Source organism: Glycine soja, chromosome 4 (genome assembly GCF_004193775.1).
Source record: "Glycine soja cultivar W05 chromosome 4, ASM419377v2, whole genome shotgun sequence".
NCBI lineage: Eukaryota > Viridiplantae > Streptophyta > Magnoliopsida > Fabales > Fabaceae > Glycine > Glycine soja.
The window spans coordinates 47,904,388-47,925,775 of NC_041005.1; the positions used below are offsets into that span (position 1 = coordinate 47,904,388).

At 32.4% G+C, this 21,388-nt stretch overlaps 2 protein-coding genes and 1 pseudogene across 3 annotated transcripts; 2 read left to right on the forward strand and 1 right to left on the reverse strand.

Moving 5' to 3' along the window:
- The first annotated feature begins 1,807 nt into the window (after window positions 1–1,807).
- On the forward strand, window positions 1,808–6,515 carry LOC114410077 (gibberellin 20 oxidase 2-like). The gene is made up of 3 exons (XM_028373838.1): window positions 1,808–2,386; window positions 3,816–4,137; window positions 5,917–6,515. Exons 1-3 carry the CDS (start codon window positions 1,815–1,817, stop codon window positions 6,199–6,201), a joined length of 1,179 nt encoding a protein of 392 aa, XP_028229639.1. The 5' UTR covers window positions 1,808–1,814; the 3' UTR covers window positions 6,202–6,515.
- Window positions 6,516–8,380: 1,865 nt separating this feature from the next.
- Window positions 8,381–9,109, forward strand: LOC114410078 (annotated as a pseudogene).
- Window positions 9,110–15,053: 5,944 nt separating this feature from the next.
- Window positions 15,054–20,845, reverse strand: LOC114410079 (probable methyltransferase PMT26). Of its 2 annotated transcripts, none has more exons than XM_028373839.1 (10): window positions 20,716–20,845; window positions 20,487–20,546; window positions 18,802–19,856; window positions 18,567–18,716; window positions 17,215–17,485; window positions 16,780–16,890; window positions 16,519–16,693; window positions 16,041–16,313; window positions 15,742–15,936; window positions 15,054–15,634 (listed from the first exon to the last, which is right to left on the reverse strand). In XM_028373839.1, exons 3-10 carry the CDS (start codon window positions 19,822–19,824, stop codon window positions 15,406–15,408), a joined length of 2,427 nt encoding a protein of 808 aa, XP_028229640.1. In that variant the 5' UTR covers window positions 19,825–19,856; window positions 20,487–20,546; window positions 20,716–20,845; the 3' UTR covers window positions 15,054–15,405. The 2 variants fall into 2 exon arrangements, with proteins under 2 accessions (XP_028229640.1, XP_028229641.1); XM_028373840.1 differs by having other exon boundaries at window positions 20,662–20,726.
- Between the last annotated feature and the right edge of the window lie 543 nt (window positions 20,846–21,388).

Sequence of the window (21,388 nt, forward strand, 5' to 3'; positions counted from 1 at the left end):
AATCAAGTTAATTATAGTTACGAGAATTAAGAAGTATTTAAAACTATAAACCATGCAGTAAAAAAAACTATGAATCATAACCATCCACTAATTTAAACCTATACACCATAATAATAATAATCATCCATTAAATGAGATTACTGACATTGAAAATCAACTGTAAAACTTTCAAATAAATTTCTGATTTTTATTATTAGGAAATACTACTATTATGATTGTGTATTTGATATATATTTTAATTGATTGTCACCATCATATAGTTAGGTTGTTTTATTACTATTTTTTTATTTATAGGAATAGTGTCAAAGAATTTATAATAATTTATAGATCTTATTCAACTAAGACATTAGATTTACGCATATTTTAGTTAATTTGTATTTTCTAGAATTAGGCTGACTTGATTTGATTAGTTTGTGTAATTTTTACTTCCTTATTATTTTTTTTTGAAGCATTTTTACTTCCTTAATTAAGTGGAATGAGATCTATATATACATGTAATCTTTTTTTGTAAATACAAGTTAGATACAATTTAAATATTCTTTTTCCTTCACATTTGATAATGTCATGGTATTTGAGTCATGACTACTGAAGCTAAAGTCGAAGAGCTAATTGGCTTTGTGGTCTAGGCTGGATTAAGGCTTCAAGATCGAAAGGAAAACAATTTGGATTGTTATGCTATGAAGTAGATAATTGTTTAAGTTTTATCTTACTTAATGGATTATGGGCATGAGTGCTTATCATCAAATGACAAAAATATTGGAGCATTTAATTGATTTTCAATACATCGTGTCTTGTGGGACTTCCTAATAGGAAATAAGCCAACGACACAGAGGAGGAGCAATGTTGTTTAGTGGATCTTTTTGGAATTGGATCTTTTTAGAATTTAATGTAATATTAACATGAAATATCTATTAATTTTATTGATGATTAATTTTTGTTAGAGAATCAAATTAGTCATATTTTTTTCACTTACAAAACTTAAATTCAAAATCTTACCTACTCAAATAAATAACATGTTGATGCTTAAAAATGAAGTTGTTTAATTTTCTTTATGTGTCAAGTTTAGGGAAATATAATTTACTCTTATTTTTATAAGTTCACTTGCATTTCTTAGAATTAGACTGATTAAATTTGTACAATTTTTACTACTCCCTTTTAATTTCTTTAATTAATTAGGTGAGATAAAATACATGTATGCTACCTTGCTATAAAAATAAGTAAAGATATATTCGGATATTCTTCTCTTCAAATATGATTCTGTCAATACTTTAATTTTTTTTCGTGAGTGTCAATAGTCAAAGTAAATTCTCCATCATTTATTACCTGTTTTTTTTTAAAAAAATTTAATAAACTTATAAATTTTATTATAAAATAATAAATAGCTAAGAACTATATGTGACAACTCACCTATTATACCATAATATCTCCTATGAACTAAAAAAAACGTAATGAATAAAAAACACAATACCATAATATCTCCTATATTGCTCTTGGAAACCAAAAAGGAGGCGAGTATCATTTAAATCTTTAATTATTGACCCAATGTTGTTTGTAACTTCCTTTATGATCAGACTTTGACATGCCTTGCGTTGAATCTGATCTCATAAGCTTTCCATTTTTTTTATAAAAAAAACTTTAATTATTGACAATTGTATTAGCACTCTAGCTAAGATATATAGCTTTTAATTATTTCTTAGTTTGATTTCTTTACTTAAACTTTAATTATTTATATTTATGTTTCTTTACCTCATCAATATCCTTCCCTACTAGCTATATATAGAGAGCACCTTCTCCTTATGCTATATGCAAAAAACATGTCTCCTCCCCTAATGGAATCAAGTGCTTCCACTCTAGTAATTTACCCTGCATCACAGCCACAACAAGAGCCCAAAAATGAGAATAATGGTGGCATAGTTTTTGGTTCAAATTTGCAGCAAATGCAAGGGGAAATGCCCAAAGAGTTCCTATGGCCTTCTAGGGACTTGGTTGACACCACCCAAGAGGAGCTGAAGGAACCCCTTGTGGACTTAGCAATCTTTAAGAATGGTGATGAGAAAGCCATTGCTAATGCAGCAGAGCTTGTGAGAACTGCCTGCTTGAAGCATGGGTTCTTCCAAGTGATAAACCATGGTGTGGACCCAGATCTCATTGATGCTGCATATCATGAAATTGATTCCATTTTTAAGCTCCCATTGAGCAAAAAGATGGGTGCTAAGAGAAAACCTGGTGGTGTCTCAGGGTACTCTGGTGCTCATGCAGATCGTTATTCGTCCAAGTTGCCATGGAAAGAGACGTTTTCTTTCCTCTATGATCACCAAAGCTTCTCCAACTCCCAGATTGTTGACAATTTCAAGTCTGTATTAGGCGAGGATCTTCAACACACAGGGTAAGATCATCCTCATTCATTTGATTTGATGATTTCTTCATTATAATTTTCTTAACTAAAATTTCAAATTATCAAAAGTGGAATTAAGCATTGACCCATAAGCACTTCTGCTTCTCTAATAACAAAACTCTTTGAATATTTACAAGTAAAAAATTTAAATCGTCCCCCTCTAATATTTTTCATTCACGTGTAGGATATATTCACCCTTTATAAATCTATATTTTTGCCTCCTACATCATTTGTTGGTTCCACCACGGAAACTTGTGATGAAAAAAAGTTGAAATATAAAGAGACTTTAACAAAGATCATCAGTCAAATTTTTTGATAAAATTTAATTACCAATAAAGTCTTAAATACTCTATAATAATTACATGATAATAAAAAAAATATTACTAACATTTGTTTTCTACAAACTATATGACAACTTTGGTTTTTGTCACATCAGCTTGCTACTTGACCCACCTTGTTCTTAAACAAAATTATTTTATGGAAAAACAAACAAAAGAAAGAACTGTTACAACTGCTCGGTTGAGATTATCGTGGACAAGATTGCCAAGCCACCGTGCTGCACGGATATCTATCTCAAAACGGACAATGTCTGCATATCAATTATCATCACATACCCATATTCAATGCCAATACTTGAAACCTATTTTTTATATTTATTTTAAAGGTTTCTTTTTTTTTGGTAGATAACATATAATAAAATAAAATAAATTATGATAGTTACGTTATTTAGTTATTGTTATGATATATTTTTTATTTTAGAAAAACTTATTTATTTCTAGTTTTTATTTTATTTTTAAGAAACTGTTATTTGATTTGATTAACATAACATACAATTTTTGAAATAAAATTTTAAATTTAAAATATCAACCAATCATTTTTCTTATAAAAATTTGATATTTGATAGAATTATATATATATTAATATAAAATATAAATTCCTATATTATAATTATATTTTTTAGAAAGCCTAAGATATACTATAAAGTACTTAATAGTTTATATAAACATAATTATATTTTATTTAATAGATGGGATCGGTAGACATCAATTAACAAATTCCATAAAATGACATTTTAAATATTTTTTTTATAAATATTAAGCTTTATCAATCTAACTTTTAAATTAATCTATATTATCATATTCATATTTTCTTTTTCTCAAATTAATATATTTGCGTGTAGTAATTAATATATATATTTGTATATATCAATGCAACCAATCAAGCCACACCATCTTATCTTTTCTTACGGTCAGTGAAAACAAGAGTTTATTAGGACAATATATAGGACCCGACTGTACCCTTTTGTACCACAACTATTAATGCTAATAAAATGTTCCACAATGAACATAATCTGCAGCCAGCTAGTAGAGACAGTATTCTCTTCTAATTGGAATTATATATCTTTATTTTTTTCTAATAGGAGGGTTTATCAAAAGTACTGTGAAGCAATGAAGGATTTATCTTTAGTAATTATGGAGCTCTTGGCTATTAGTTTGGGTGTGGATCGTGGACATTATCGAAGATTTTTTGAAGATGGTGACTCAATAATGAGGTGCAACTATTATCCACCATGCAACAGTGCCAACCTCACCTTAGGCACTGGCCCTCACACTGATCCAACCTCACTAACCATTCTTCATCAAGACCAAGTTGGAGGTTTAGAAGTTTTTGTAGATAACAAATGGTTCGCTGTTCGCCCTCGATCTGAAGCCCTAGTCATAAACATAGGTGACACTTTCATGGTATGCAAACTATACTATACTATTTTTTTTCTTTTTTGATATATAAAATGATGCCACATATCATCTAACTCTTTTGATCGATCTTTTCCTCATCTTAATTAAAGAGCCAGTTTTACCCTAAGGTTATCATTACATTGGCGCATGGAAACTTTTTCATAAATAGTACCTATAGCATGCAATAGAAGACATGGTTTTTTTTTTTATAATTAATATTAGGCTTTACCTGTAACACTGTTTGGAGTTTCGACTTAAAAAAATTGATTTGATTGAGTTAGAAACTAATTGTCATACGAAATGTATTTTAAAAACATAATTTCAAAAATTCTGTTTTGAACATATTATGTCTAAATTAACTTTATTATATTAAATTCATTTAGAATAATACGGGTGCTCTCTTTATAAGTAATAAAAATAAATAAAATGGTTTGACTAATAAAGAACATTAATTTGTACGTGCATATCATCGTTTATTCTAACTAAAACAACACTAATTTGTACTAATAATGACTAGTGACAATAAAAATGAATTATGATTTCATATTGTTAAAACAAAAAAAAAGGTGACATTTAGTAATTCCTTTGAAATTACTTAATTTTGGAAGCAATTTACTCAAACTCTTTGAACTAAATAAATAAATAATCAAATGATTTTATTTAAACTTCTTACTTTCAATTAAGTCGTATATGTGCAATCATAGGGTTCTTGCTGCATTATGCTGTGCTTTTTAATTGTAGTTATAAACTTTTTGAGACCATTTCCACTTTTAAGGCTATATTTTGTTTATACTTTTTAAATATTTTTTACTAAAATTCGAATAATAAATTTTGAGATAATTAAATACTTTATCTGGAAAATTCTAAACTTACAAAAACAACTTTAACATTTTCATAAGAAAACTAAAAAGATTAAATTCTAAAAAATAAAAAATTATATCATAAAAATACGTAAAGCTCAATTAAATGTACTATTAATTTTATGAAACACCTCGGCTAGCATGTTTCAGATACAACAAAGATTTGATGGCTAATATATGTGGTTATCGACAAAAGAAAAATAAGAAAAAAATTGATGTGATGCATACGTAAGTAGGATGTCTTTGGCTGAACACCTATCCATATTCCATCATCAGTTAATATATAAAATAATCATACACGCAATTATACAACAATATTTTATATTTATATATTGAATTTGATCACACTATTTTCATTTGTCTATGGCAGAACATTTATCCATCATAAGATAATATATAAAATAATCATACACGCAATTATACGACAATATTTTATATTTTATATATTGCATCATCTGATTGTATTTATTCACACTTTTTTCATTTGTCTATACTCTAATTTTGCCACTTGACCGGAATAGTCCAACCATTAAAGGCTTAAGGCCTCAAAATTCATTTGTTTATTTATTTTGTTTTTGTCTATTTGTAACATTGCTTGACCCATCATTTTTGTAAATCATAAGTTTAAAAATTTAAAATATAAGTTTAGACTTAATTTAAGCCTAAAAATTAGTTCAATGGGTGAGAGTTGTGTCTTATTTACATATTTTAACTTGACTTTATTTTTAGTCGAGGTGAGACTTTGATTTTTTCCAAAACTCACATATGTTATTCAATGAAGTTTCTGTTACTTGATTGAAATAATAAAAAGAAAAATAAAAAATAAAAAACATTCACAAATTTTATGTCTGAAAATTGAAAGTATTTTGATTTGGGGTAGATACAAATGAATTGATTGAATAAATTGGGCTTGTTGGTGTGTTAGGCTTTGTCAAATGGGAGATACAAGAGTTGTCTACACAGGGCATTGGTGAACACATACAGGGAGAGAAGGTCCCTGGTTTACTTTGTGTGTCCAAGAGAAGACAAAATAGTGAGGCCCCCAGACAATCTGTTATGCAGAAATGAGGAAAGGAAGTACCCTGATTTCACATGGTCCAATTTGTTTGAATTTACACAGAAGCACTATAGGGCTGATGTTGCTACCCTCCAAAGCTTCATTGAGTGGCAGCAATGCTCTAATTCCAAGTCCAAGCCATCCAACTTCTAGTTTACTTTACCCTTTCCTTTGGCTGCTTATCATTATTATTATTGCTTTTGGCTGCCTAATGTCACCACTACTACTACTCCTACTCCTCCTTTGGCTAATTATTATTCATTTTCCTTTTCTTTTGAATACCCTGTAGGGAGTTTAAGTACGTACAGCTCATCCAGCACTTACAAACCACAAAGTGATATCATGTACGGTCGTATTTGAATCAAGTTCCATTTTCTGTTATGTGTCAATACATGTGTTTTCATTTTAACCCGGGGCCAGACCGGTAAAAAAAATGGTTTAATATGATTGAATTTGTTAAGGGTTACTCGCATACTATCTAATTATAAGATTTTTTTAGATATTTATTTGTCTTTTTTTATAAGATTAATTTTTAATTTTTAGATGTATTATTTTTCTTCTTCCTATATACCCTTATTTAATTATTTTCTCTTCTAACATTAATAAAAAACACTTAAGTATATAGAGAGAAAAAAATAATTTTGAAATGATTGTATAAATACTTAACAGATTTAATATGATTAATTATTTTTCTTGTGAATTGGTTAAAATGATCTTATAATTAAGGACAAAATAAAAATAAATTAATGTGCATAATTATAATTGTGTGTTAAAGTGAGTGCATGTTGAAGAAAAGATAAATCACATATGAACTTTTAAGAGTATTATTCTAACTTCTAAGTAATTTAAGATTAAAAATATCAAAAAGTTTAAAACATAACTAGATCTAGATTTAAAAAAAAAAAAATAGAGTGGAAAAAGAATTAAGTCTAGTAAAGTTACCAATGTTGTACAAGTAATAGAACAAAACAAATCAAAAAATAATGTGAAGATTAATAGTAGTGATTCTATTTATTCTTATCTACGTAATGCATTGCTAAAGAATAATTTTATCTATAATTTAGAGCTAGACACAAATATTAATTTAACAGTATAACTTAAACGTACTTAATATGTGCTTGGAATAATAGTATTATCTTAGATGTATATTCAACTGTTAGCTACTATTTCGTGTTGAAACCTAACATCCTTATATTTTAAGACATGTTATGTAGTCTTTATGATCACTTCCTTGCATCTTAGACTTGGCTCCCTAGTTGAGTAACAGGTTAATTAAAAAATGTCTCATTGTGTCTCAAAAGGCCTATTATTACCTGAGGAACATAGGAGCTTCATTAGTAACATCCTACTTATAACAAAGGATTGAGATACTCCCTAGTTGTCGATCCTACTCAAAAGGCACAATAATCCAAAAGCTCCTCAATTATTATGTCGGAACCTAATCTATGCTTAAGAAACTATTCAACTCAAATAGGTATCCATCTTGAATTGAATACTCCTACAATCTATGCCTATAAATGGCAATGTTGCTCTCACTCTAAGATATACACGCTAACCTTTAATTGCAATGTCACCACCTCAAGCTTCCATTGAATTCAGCGTCATCCAACAATCTTCAACCAAATAATGAACCACTTGGAGCACTAAATGGGTTGGAGATGGGCTCCCTAACCTTGGACCTGCTATATAATAAGTAACTTGAGCCTACAATACAACAATTGATTTCGTCTATGGGAACCAGTAAACAAATGAAAAAGGAAAGAGAAAAGGTGAAAATAATGAAATTGAAGAAAAGTGGAATAAGAAGTAGAAAAGTTTAATTGCATATTTTATTATCTTATTTCATTTCATGATCCACTTTTTTTTTCTACACATTTTATCATCATAATTTTTAATTCTTGTGCATTTTATCCTATCTTCTATTATTCTTGATGATATGAGAATGCTGACTACTGACGTGGGACTTTGTTGCTATTGCTAGTGTGGTAGTACCCGTGGCATTGACATTGATTGTTGTTGACATGGCATTGGTGTGCCGACATGCAATTGGTGGCATCTTATTCTTGATATTTTTCAATTGGTCCTTGAATAAACAATATTTTAAAGACTATAAAAGCTAATTAGCCATGCAACCTAAATTAATGTCAACAAATTAAGGTGTATTGTATCTATTGCGAGTTTTATTATTTTAACCTATTGGATTGGGTCGTGGCAGTTCCATGAAGTGCTCCACATCAAGATCAAGAGCGAGTCGAAGGGGGTTTCGGTTTCATTGGTGAAAATCAACTGTATCAATTGTATTCTTTTCTTAACTTTCACTTGCACTCTCCCTTCTTACTAGCCTATTTTTGTGCTCCTCTTTCATTTTATCAATACAATCTCTACTCTCCAAAAAGCCTCATACACACACGTACGTTGTTCCTCCAAGAGAGGCATGGAAGATGAAAGCCATAGCAATTTGCCAAATGGGGTCTCATCATAGGAAGCCGTGAAAGCCCTTGCTTAAAGACATGCAGCAACAAAGAACAAGATCGTTTTCTCCCTATAGCCAACGTGGGAAGATTCATGAAAAAGGCCATCCCTGGCAATGGGAAAATCTCAAAGGATGCAAAGGAAACAGTTCAAGAATGTGTGTCAGAATTCATCAGCTTTGTCACAGAGGAAGCCTCTGACAAATGCCAAAGAGAAAAGAGAAAGATCGACCATCAATGGGGATGATATCATTTGGGCCATCACTACCATAGGATTTGAGGATTAAGTTGACCCTTGAAAAACCTATCTCCAGAAATATAAAGAGATAGAAGGAGAAAAGATTAATATTCCAAAGCAACAACGTTCTGAACAAAGGCTACATCAACAGCAACACCAACATCCCCACCAAGACCAAAATAACAATCTACCTTTAAGTAGTGTATAATCCTCACCAAACCTCATTTCTCAGCCTCCTTATGTAGCCACGGATCAGCTATTTTTCCTACCATTCTCCCCAAATTCAATTCAGAAACAGTTACAGCCACAAGACCAGATTGATTCCGTGGGGCAATGGTAAGAGAGTAATTAAGACCAGGATTTTATATATGCTCGGCGATTTTTTCATCTTGCACTGACGCCAATTTTATACGTAGCTATATGCGTGTATATGAAAATAACGCAAAGTTTATTACACACACACATACCTGTAAGATTTGAGTCACTTATTTAACAAAAAAAGAGAAGATGATAGATTATTTAATGGAATATTATCACTTATTTAACAAAAAAAAACTAATTACAAATAAAATATTAAAAAATATTCATTTTTTTGTTCTTATAAAATTAAAATATATTATTATTTCACTCGAAGTTAGGTTCAGTTAATCCAAACTTAAGTCCAAACCAAATTATGACATATTTTAATTTTAGGAAAACTAAAAATGTAAAAAGGAATATAGAAATGAAAATTAAACTTTTATAATTTTATAAGGACACAAATTATTTTTGCCTATTTAAAATTAAGAAAGTTTATTCCTAAGACTCTTAAAATTAACGGCCTGTTTGGTGCATAACAAATAGGAGGGATGAAGAGATAAAGAAATTAATTAGACGATTTAATAGGGGTGAGTTACACAATAAATAATTTTAGAAATAATGAGACCCAATGTAATACTACTTTTTACCTATTTTTTATTTATGTCTCTATCTCTCTCCTCTATTTTTCATCAATCAAACAATCTAACGTTTAGTTTTATTTCCCCTCTATTTTTCCTTTCTCAAATCATCTCTCTTTTATTTTTTATCTACTTTATTTCTCTTATAGTTTTCTCTACCAAACAAAGCAGTACATAAATTTAGTTCCCCCTTGATTTTTTTAATATTTAAATATTTTTATTGTTATCTTAATATTTGAAATTTTATAGTGAAATTGGGATATCAAATTATCTTAGAAGTTTAGAAATAAGAAATTTAGTGAAAACCTGACAAAACTTGGTAAATTTATATAATTTCATCCAATTATAGATTATTTTGTATTTTAAATTTTAAGTATTGACTTTTGTTATTGTAACATGGTGAAATTTTAACCTTAGAAAGAGAACCATGTCAAGTATATTGTGCTATGTCAAGGGACATGCACTTGCTCGCTCTTAGAGCTTGTACCGTATAAGCTCATATAGGCGTATACATTTGCACGCCATGTCAAGTATCTCTTAAAGTATTATGGTTATTTTCAGATATTATATTTTTAATTGCTAAGATATGATATTTTATTATAAAGACTATTTCATTAATATCCTTATACTCCTTTGAATTAAAATCTTTTATATGAAGCATTTGTTTTCTAGTTGAAGAAAATTTCTTATAATTAGAGTTTTCTTATAAGAAAATATTATTTGATATTAACATCCTTATGATTAAAAATAATAAGAATACAAGAGTTGGCAACTATATTTATTATGTTGACTTGTATTGATTATATTTAACTTTCTAGTATAACCATATTGTTAGTGTTTTATTAAATTAAAACATTACTGTGATGAGCCAATAATTACTATAATAACTATTTTATGACATATGAGCTATAATTATATTTTCATTTATACCTTGCACTAAATAATTCAGTTTTAAACTATGGTGTCTACACACTATGTATGCCTTCTAAATTAAGGTATGTTATTTCAAGTTATATATGTATTGTTGTAGCAACTTATTTTATAAGATTAAGCACAAAAGCTTATTAAACAGACCCCTTTTAGTTAAATTAAGTGGCTATAAGGATTTTCTTATAAGCTTTCTTCAAAACAAGTATTTTAATTATGTATTTTTTTTTAAAAGAAAACTCTCTAATTTCTAGCTTTTTCCACACAATACTTACTCACACTTAACATATAGAACCCTTTCACTTAATTTCTTCTTCAAGGATAGCTTGCTGTACACACACCTCTCAAATTCATCACCTTCATTTTGCTTGCAACCTCCATAGATCATCTACCACCACCCAACATAAGCCAACCTCTCTTTTTCTTTTCTCCTCAATACAACCCTTCAATTAACCAAACCATCCACAAGCTGACATGCATGTACGTTTTCCTTCTTTTTATTCCCTAAGTCAAGCTCTTCAATAACTTAAGTAGGTGTTCTTAACTCGTCAACGGAGCGTCTCCTTCTCGTAATATAGGAAGCAAAGAGGTTTTATAAAATTGTGTCTTTATGTTGTAGTGCATGTTATAATGGAGAAATTGTGTTAATTGCCAATGGTGTGGTTAGGAATACTTCAGAGATTTAAAATAGATCTCTGAATGGCCACGGAGCTATAAGGTAAGGTAGCTCATAGAGCTACTTCACAGGCCATGATTGAAGGTCAAGGAACAAGAATTACCTTGAGATATTAATTATGGATGTGTGTGTATTGTAGAAACTGATGTTGGAAGTGCATTAACTCCTGTTATACAAATCTGACTTTAGAATCTATTCATGATTTGAATGCTTGAATTTTTATGTAATATGATTACTTAGAAGTTAGATATATATATATATATATATATATGATATGAAAATGAGATTCTTTGCCATGTCTAGTATCACTGTTAATCGCAATTGAGGTTACTAAGCTTGACTTGTGAATCCTTTGAATGATTGAGTTATATGCAGATCATCTTATTCCTACCACATTATAAGTGAGTTAGAGTCATTCTTTAAGTTGCTTGAAGCTACACAATTAAGATTGACATGTAAGATAGTTATATTATATGCTAGTGCTAGATATGTGAATTGTGTTAGCATTGGTGTGTGAGTGCACTTGCTTGATTCGGTGATGTGAATATTGTTTGGGAAGATTAACGATTCTGTTTCCTTGAGTGGATAAAGATAATCACTGTTTGTGAATCATAAATGTCCCTTTTAACTCTAAATAAAGTGGTTAACTTAATTTATAAATGCTAGCAAGAATTTGAGACTTGATGATGCGAAGTGGTTAATGAATCTTTTTGCATCTGACTTGTGTAGGGAATGCTGAGCTAAAAACTTCTATTTGAATAACTGTCTCTAGTGCCTTAGGAGTTATGATAGGACATGATTTTGAAATTTATTTAACAAGGAGATTGTCTAGTGGTGAAAAAGCAACTTCAATCCCAAAACTGCTTGCTGGAAAATTTTGACTGCAAATGCCTTGCATTGCATAAATTCATGTGTACAGGTCTGGAAGAACTAGGGGTTACCCTTTTACAGTAATTTAGTCCTAGATGTCCTTTTTCCAACACATTTGATCCCATAATTTTAAGAATTTCATAGAATACTTAATGAATATTTTGGCGGGACATGTCAAACCTGTTTGGGTGCAGGACAGATTAGCGTACAACCACTGTTTGGGCCAAAGTGGAAAGAATAATGTGCAATCCACTAATTAGATTTGTATTCCCTATTTTTCCTACACCTTGGGGGTACCTAATGTCAGCCTTGCCCAAGTCCTTGACTACGTCTAAGCTTAGAAAAAGTTAGAAATCCTTAACCTTGTCAAGCAAATATGATAAAATCTTTTGTGTGAGATTCCTCTTACGCAAATCGAAACTGGTATTGGTCTACAAAGAATTAGCCTAAAACTTTTCTTAGTCCTCTAGATTTATGTCTTAACTTAATTCAATTGGTCTCACAATTCTTAGAGGTCTGTAGAATATTTGATGAATCTAATGCCAAAACATGGCAAAGGTGTGAAGTTGCAGAATTTTTCTGCATAATGTTGAGGGTTGGATGCTTGTTTAGATATGATTCTCTTGTTCCTTGCACATGTGATGAGTGTAAAAGCCATCATGGTATTCAATTCTAATGTGAGTGAACTTGTGCCTTCATAGATATAACTTTGGAACATATAGTTCCCTGCATTAAATAAATTATAAAATTCTAATGACAACAAAGATAGCTTATAACCTACGTCTATAGTACAAGAATTTAGGAAACTCAATTGTTTGGAACGTACCATGACAAATACTATGCCTAAATGGTTCTATACTGGTATTGTGTAATCTAAGGTGTATAAAATTAGCTTGGTTATGTGCATTAATTAATTTTTAAGTCCTGTGTACATGCTTATTGATAGGATTGCTTCCTTGTGTGCATGGAATTTAGTTAATTTGTGATAAACTACCATTCACACTTTGATTGTAACATGTATGAAATTGAGAAATGGTTGAGAATATAAGTGAGATGGTTGACTTGTTGTTTGTGGATTGAATCCTGTAAAAATACTTTGATAGCTTGTGACAATTAGTATCGCCCCAATTGTGTGAATAGAAAACTGTGTACAAATTACCCTTGATGAAGACAGAGATGGGAGATTTTGGTTTGAAAACTTTGCCAGGGACTAAGTGTCCATTGATCTCATAATTTGGGACTAGGTGTCCATTGATTTGTGAATTTTTTAGTAAGTCCTTTTTGAAAATTTTGTCTAGGACTAGGTGTCCACCAATTTTATACTTGCCTCACCAACTGTTTCTTATAGTAAAACTTGTTTTATGATTTGTGAAATACCGATTTACATGGAGGCGAGTGCCTAGATCTTTGGCCAGTGTCTAGGTGCTTTGCATGACTCCTTTCCATATGTGAACCATTTTGATTTCCAAAAGAATTGTTGTGTAAACACTTATACTACAAAGAGTTGTGAAAGGTTTCAACGGTGAGGAACAAATTTGTGAAAAGAGAAACGTTTCACGGATAAGGGCTTATCTCCTAAAACCCATCTCCATTCCTCTCATTGTGGTTGCTAATAAAGAGAAAAACTTAATAATTGATCATGCATCATGGCATCCCAGGACTTAGTGTCCACCCCAGGCTAGGTTCCATATCCAGGCTTAGTGTCACCCCAGACTTGGTGATATCTAGGCTTAGTGTCACTCCTAGTCTTAGTGTCACCCCAAGTTTCTGGGTTATTCCACAGCTTAGTGCCAAGGGTGCCATATAAATTCTATCTTCGGGTACCCACATGCATCATGTATTAATTACAAGATAAGTACTGATTAATTGTATAATCATGCATGACATTCATACTAGGTGACTAGCTCCTATTAGATGATTGAATACACTCATGCCTGGTAAAATGTAAATTGTACTTGGATTCTATTCTTCAATGTGTTTGATAAATATAATAACATTGCTGGTGGAATGTTACTAGTGCTCAATGTTATGTTTGACAGAGAATGGACTGTGCTTAGAGAACTGTGATCATAAATCATAATAGTGAACCACATTTGGATTACATATTGTAGTATAATCACCGACTGGATGGTAATCTCTGTGTGTTATTATGGTAACTAATGTATTATCGTAGATGTGGGTTCAATTAACTGTGATTGTAAATGATATTTGTGTTTATATATGGACTCTATTTTTGTTGTATAATTGTTTGAGGTGATGGTAATAACAGAGGTATTATAATTAATTAATGTGTTATGTACGATAAGAATTTAATTAGGGATGATATTTGTGTTTATATATGAACTCTATTTTATATTATTATTCAATCATAATTTATTATATTAATAAATTTATTAACTTTTATGATAATTATTTTATTCATTTTATTGTGTCACATATTCCCATTAAATTCTTATTTTTATTAGATAGAAATGAGATATTGCTAATTGTGAAGACGTGGAAAGGAATGATACATCATCACTTTCAAATAGGGGTCCAATTTTGGCAAGGGACTTCTCTATCCAATAACTATCAAAATCTAGTCTAGCTGGCCTGTCAGCTACACTGGTACCTGTCCATCTCACAAAAGACAGCAGGTTGTTTCTATCACCTATAGACATCGAGCAGCAGTCATTAATGGACTGAGAATGTAAAAATCACTACAATATTAATTTTCGATCACTCTTACATTTTTCATGTTATTTGACTCATCCGATTATGATTCAATAAGCTAATTAACCATTATTTCACTAAAACATGCCTATAGTTTGTGCCAATTTAGAAGCACATCTGATCGACATTATGTATAGACCAAACCAATTTGCCTGACCGATTCACCGGTAAAATCAGCCAGTCTAAAGTCAGAGCTTTATAATATAGATTAATATTACCATTTCCGGTGAAGTGAATATTCAAAATTGTCAACTATTACAACGCTTATAATTATATAACCCAATGGCCTCTACATTTGCAAGAATGCGATCAAATTTCCTTCATGCTATGGCACCATGTTACAACAGAGGACACCAATTTAATAAATATAAATAAAGGATATCAAAATTAATACCCAACAGGAAAAAAGAAGAATACGTAGATATTCCTAACTAACATGATACATATGACTCATAGTGGAAGCACAGTTACACAGGAATTTCGAGTAGCCAAAAAACCCAAGAATTTGGGAATCTCATCCCAGGCTTAAACAATAGCATACTCGAGCTTTTCCTGCTCCTTAGGTCGCCACTTGGACTTCTCCACACATAACAAGCCCTCCTTATCCTTGGAGTAAGTCATGCGAACCTTCCATTGCATAGACCTAGCCATGCTCTCAAGCTCTTCAACGATCTCCACAGTGTCACGAACAATAAGTTTTCCTTCAGGCCTAAGAATCCGATCAGCCTCGGCCACTACAGCTGCCAAATTGCACCTGAATGACCAACAAGCATTAGCAAAACCAGAGTAACAGTTTTAAACTAATCAGATAACCAAAAGTTTGCTGGTGGTGAATGACAAATGAAATTTAGTTATTTGCACCTTTTCTTAAGCTTTGAAAACAGATGATCAGCATGGAGGAGATCATAGGTCCTAGGATAGGTGCTAAATGATTCACACCAATCATGATATATACCGAACAGACCTCGTTCAAAAATAATGGGAAGAGTATCAGGGGAGTCTATTGTAACCACATTCATGACCCAAACATTCAAATCTCTCAAAGCTGCAGCAAATCTGGAAACCACAAACGGTGAAAGATGTCAAACAAAGGACATATTAGCAAGTGCAAATATAAGTCAGAGTAACAATCGAAAATCAAAACAGTGACTTTAGCTCACCCTCCATAGATAGACCTCATATCCATGACATTGCGCACATTTGACCATTTAATTCCCATCCCATCTAGATAAGACTGGGACACTACACGTTTCCAGTGTTCATAATCAGCAGTGAAATCTTCAGGGGCTGGCTTTCCATAAACTCCAACTTGGGAACTCAACAACCAATAAGGCACTTTGGTCAGTCTGGCTGGCCACAGCTCAGGCAATTTTGAGCCTCGTTCCTTTGAACTAGCTGGCACTTTGTGCATGCAAGCTTGCAATTTAATGTTCCTGTCACACCGAAGAGATTAGATTGCATGTATGTATAATGAAACTTTAGAGAGAAGGCAGGGGGATATAAAATGAATATGCCACTTTATTTTAAGGCTTTCTCATAATGTCACAGTCAAAGATTACTTCAGCAATTAACTAAGTCAAAAACTCTTTCTTTTCTGTTTTGGTTGAAGAAGAAAAAAGTCAGTTAATGATAAAATACCATGCTGCATTAGGATCATCAGAGTCTGGACACAGCGGTGGCTCATTCTTTGAACGTTGCTCGTAACACTCATTAGAAGTTGGCTTCTTGTATACAGCTACACCTACTCCATTTACTTGATCCTTGCTGATCGACACAACTTCCCAGCACATGGCTTTTGTTAGTGTCTTCATGGCTGCAAATAAATTCATAACACGTCAGGATTAAAAACCTACATTAAAATGCACAAGAGTGCCATATATAAGTCTAGCTATAATTTACCCTTCCATATTTCAACATCTTCAGGAAGCTTCTGATAAATTGGAGTAGCAGACCATACAAAAAAACCTCCAGGTCTCAATACTCTATTTAGCTCCAAAAGAAGTTTACCACCTGCAATTGGACAATAATAATGTAAATAGACTAATCAAATCTTGTAATTACAGTAACTAGGAAATTGATGATTCTTGTAACTGTTAGCCTCCTTGAGAATTAAAAACAAATGGATTTCATCAAATGTCTTTTGTTTTAGTTAAAAAAAAAGTCCCCCCCCCCCAAAAAAAAAGGGCTCTTAAATAAAAAAGCTCGTTGCACTCACATGTATTTTACATCAATATGTTATCTTATAATCTAAATGGCTAAAATGAATATGGTTTAGAAAATGCTATATAAGGAATTCATCTTATCACCAAAATAAAAGTTATGTAATTGGAATACCTTCTATATGCCACGGAACTCTACATCGTGCACAGTGGACTACATCAAATACTTTCCCAGGGAAGGGAAGCCTCTTTGTGCCCATCACAGCAGATATAGCAGGAATCCCCCTTTCAAGTGCAAATTGTACCTGAGCTTCATGTTCATCCTTTGGTGCTAATGACATTGCAAGTACATCTCTATCAAAGAGAAAACCTCCAAAGCTGGCAACACCACATCCAACATCTAGTATAACGCGCGTGCGTTTGCCCCAAGCAATGTCAGGTTCAGTCTGTAATGTATCACCAAAGCCCTATTAGATAAAATACTCAACAACATCAAGTAAACAAATTATAAAAACCCAGACCAATTCTAAGATGAAAGCATAAGGCTTCTACTATTGAGAAAGAACATCAAATGGTATAGCTATTCTGTGTCAAGTTTTGGTTGTCTCCCAATGCACCATGTGTTTAATTTCCTATATGCGTGGACTTGTCCTGGTTAACATAAAAGTGGGGGCTAGGTTTATCATCCTATGTAACTTAATTTCCTCTGTTGACAATTAGCACAGAAGGTCATTGTAGAACTTTTAAGTTCATCGAAATTAAAATACCATGGTCATACATCCGTACTGCCATTTTTTATCATGTTTACTATTTGTTTCTTTCCTGGTGAGAACCCAATGTGCAATTCCTACCAATTCAAATCTAATCTCCATGCTAGACAATGGAAAACAATCAGAATTATGTCATTGTCAACTGTATCATATGAAATTGTAAGACTCGTACCAGTTATCTATGAGATGCCTCCCATAATCTTTAGATCTACAAGATTTGTATAGAATTGCCATGACATTATTATAATTTGTTTTGCAATGTCACTGCTGGTCCTGATTTGTATGAAATTGTAAGACTCATACCAGTTATCTGTGAAATGTTTTTTCCCCTTTAAGGAACAGGTCAAATTAGAGATTAAATTGTCTATGTATTGGTCAAAATGTCTGAATGCATCATAAATACTAAAGCATATACAAGTCATATTCTGGCATATATAACAACAGCATCCTCATCCTCCCTTATTTTTTTTGTTATATTTCTTCTAAAGTTGTATTTGAATGAGGAAATTAGCGAGACAAAGAAATAAGCAGATCGAAGATGCAAAATTTAAAATTGGATGGGAAACTTGCTCAAAGGCAGATAAAATATGATTGGTGGATACTGCAATTGTGACAGAACACATAATTTTAATTTATGGAACATGCAGCATAAGTCATACATACAGATCTACATATTTATGGACATATTATTAAAAGCAACAGATTAAAGTCAAATTTCATACCCACACACACACACATGTATGTGTATATATATTACCTCTTGTATAAAGTCAATGTAATGAAGTGCCCCATGTTTGAATTGGGTTCCACCACCAGGAAAAGTAAGGTACTCGCCCGTAACTTTCACCCAATTCTGGTGGCCCTTAACTTTAGCAAGCTTTGTGTGTGGAACATTGTAATACCATATCTGCAGGAGAAAAACTTGCTACTTTATGAACGGGTAAACGGTCAGACAGAGAACGATAATTGACAAGATTTGAGTCGGTTTCTACCTTCTCTCTGCTTTTAGGCCACTCAATTGGGCGTTTATATCCTTCAGGAACAGGAACAAGGCAGGTAGGAGGTTCTTCAGGACAGTGTCTTTCTCGATGTTCATAGTGTTTAGTACTCCGGAGACTCCTAATAGCTTTCCAGTTGTCAAGGCATGGGATAAAATCAGGACCAGCAGTGACATTGCAAAGCTTCCACTTGTATCCAGTTGCCTGCTTGGAGGATTCTTGAGACTCCTTTTCATTCTTAGACTCTGCTGCCTGAGTTGACCAAGACCCAGTTTCTGTAGTACTTTCTTCGTGAAGCTCAGACTGAGCCCCAGAAGGATATACCTCCTTTGAAGTCTTCTGTTTGGTATCATCATTTGTATTCTTCTCAATAAAGTTTTCATCAGATTCCTTGTTATCGCTTTCTTCCACCTTCTCCTCTATCCTAGTATTTGTTGTTTCATCAGAGTCATCAGATTGCTTTTCACTTTCATCTGAATCAGACTTCTTGTTATCATCAGAATCAGGCTTCTTCTCACTCTCATCAGAATCAGATTCCTTAGTGGAAGTCTCATCACTGTCTTTGTTATTTTCCACAGAGTCTGAGTTTGATTCGTTTTCTGTATTAGAACCTTCCTCCTCAGTTTTCTTATCATCCACGTCTTCTGTCTTTGTATCATCAGAAGACCTCTCTACAGGATTTTCCTCCAACTTCTCTTGTTTATCTGAAGAGTTTGAGTTGTCTTCAAAGGTTACATTGCTGTCCCCCTTGGTTGCATCCTCAGGCAAATCACCTGGATTATCTTCAAACTGCCGCGTATTGCTGACCTCACTCACTGCTTCTTTCACCTCTGCTTGTTCTTTCACTTGGTTCTTATTCTCCTGGGCTTCGTCTCCGTTACGCACAGGAACAACTGAAGATGATGTCATCATCCAAACCCCAACCAAGCACAGAGCCACAAACATGACAACAGTCACCGTTGAACACCAACTCGACGATCTTCTACCATCTACTCTAGCATATTTCCCCAAAGCCATCTTGCCCAAGGGAATTCACAGATGACTTACACCTGGTCACAAACCAAACAAGCATTAAACACCACTTACAAAGAGCTACACCAAACTGCTGGTGCAAGCCTAGTTAACAAGATCAAAGACAACCCAAATATCCTCCTACAAATCTTCCAACTATTAAAAAAATTAAATGCATTTAATGTCTTGAAAATATAAAATGCATTCAATACTAAAATCCAATCAGTAAAACCCAAAGGAGTGGGAAACTACATCAAATAAAAGCTAAGATTATAAAACCAGAGTACGAACTAAACGGATCATAACGTTTACACACTTCAAAGTTGAAAGAAAACCACTTCGCATCTTTTGAATGTGATGACATTAATCAGCAAAATCCAACACCGACACAGATTCTCAAAACGAAGTAAAATGCTGACTACCACGTATTCAACTCATTGAATAACGATTTTCCAGTCCTGTGCACAAGCTAGGAAAATTGAATACATTGAACTACCTTTCAATCACTCAAAGAAAATAAGTACTAAATCATTTTCGCGTTTACAATACAATAAACGCTTTGTTTTGTAGTAAAGACTTCTTCTCGGCGCAGAGTCTGGAAAAATCGATTAAAACAAACAACAATCACACGGATCTAAGGAAAAACAGAACAGTGGCATGAAACTTACGCCGACGCCGAGCAAGATTCCGCGCGAACGAATCAGCACCGTTGGCTCAAAAAACGATCACTGGAAGAAAAGAGAGAGAGAAGAAGATAAAGTTAAGTTTGATTCGGAGCAAAAAAAAAAAGAAAGAAAGAAAGAAAGAAAACGCGTTAAGTGTGAGAAGCAGAAGACACGCAACGCGAAAAAGGAAGAACAGGATGAGGATCTGAAGCGGAAGAGTCGGAGCGAGTACCTGGATCTGAGTGGGAAGGGGAAAATGCTATATGTCCATTGTAGACACAAGACAAGTGTGAAGTGAAAGCTTGTGGCGAGTTTAGTGATATTTAAATACTAGCAGAGAGTTTAGTAGCTGGTCGCTGCTGCCAAATGACGATGCCTAATTTCATTTTAATTGAATTAATTTCGTTTGGAATTTGCCGACGAAATAAAATATTCGAGGAGTGAGATTTGAGAATTTTATTTACAAAATAAAATTAATAGTTTGAAAAAGAGGGTACAAAACAGACGCTAATAAGACTGAATTTGACTTTTTTACTGTATTTTTTTATATTGTCTATGTGTTGTTTCATTAAAATAATAATAGAGTAAATATTTAATTTAATAGTGATATGGACAACATTGAAAAGAAACAATAGTAAAGCCAAATCCAATAAGACTACGGGACACCTGCTGTAAATGTAATTTCTGCTTATAATTACTTTCCCCTAATCTTTAAAATTAAATATTTATTATACTTTTATGTAATTGATATTTTTCAATAAAATTTGTCATTTTTTTCTATTTGAAATTAGTTTTATAGTTTAATTAAATAACTCGGTCCGGATATTATTCTAATACATATTATTCTTAACACAGCCAGGGCCCACCCTGGGTTTGTTCTTATAGAGAGAGTCCCAAAAAAATCT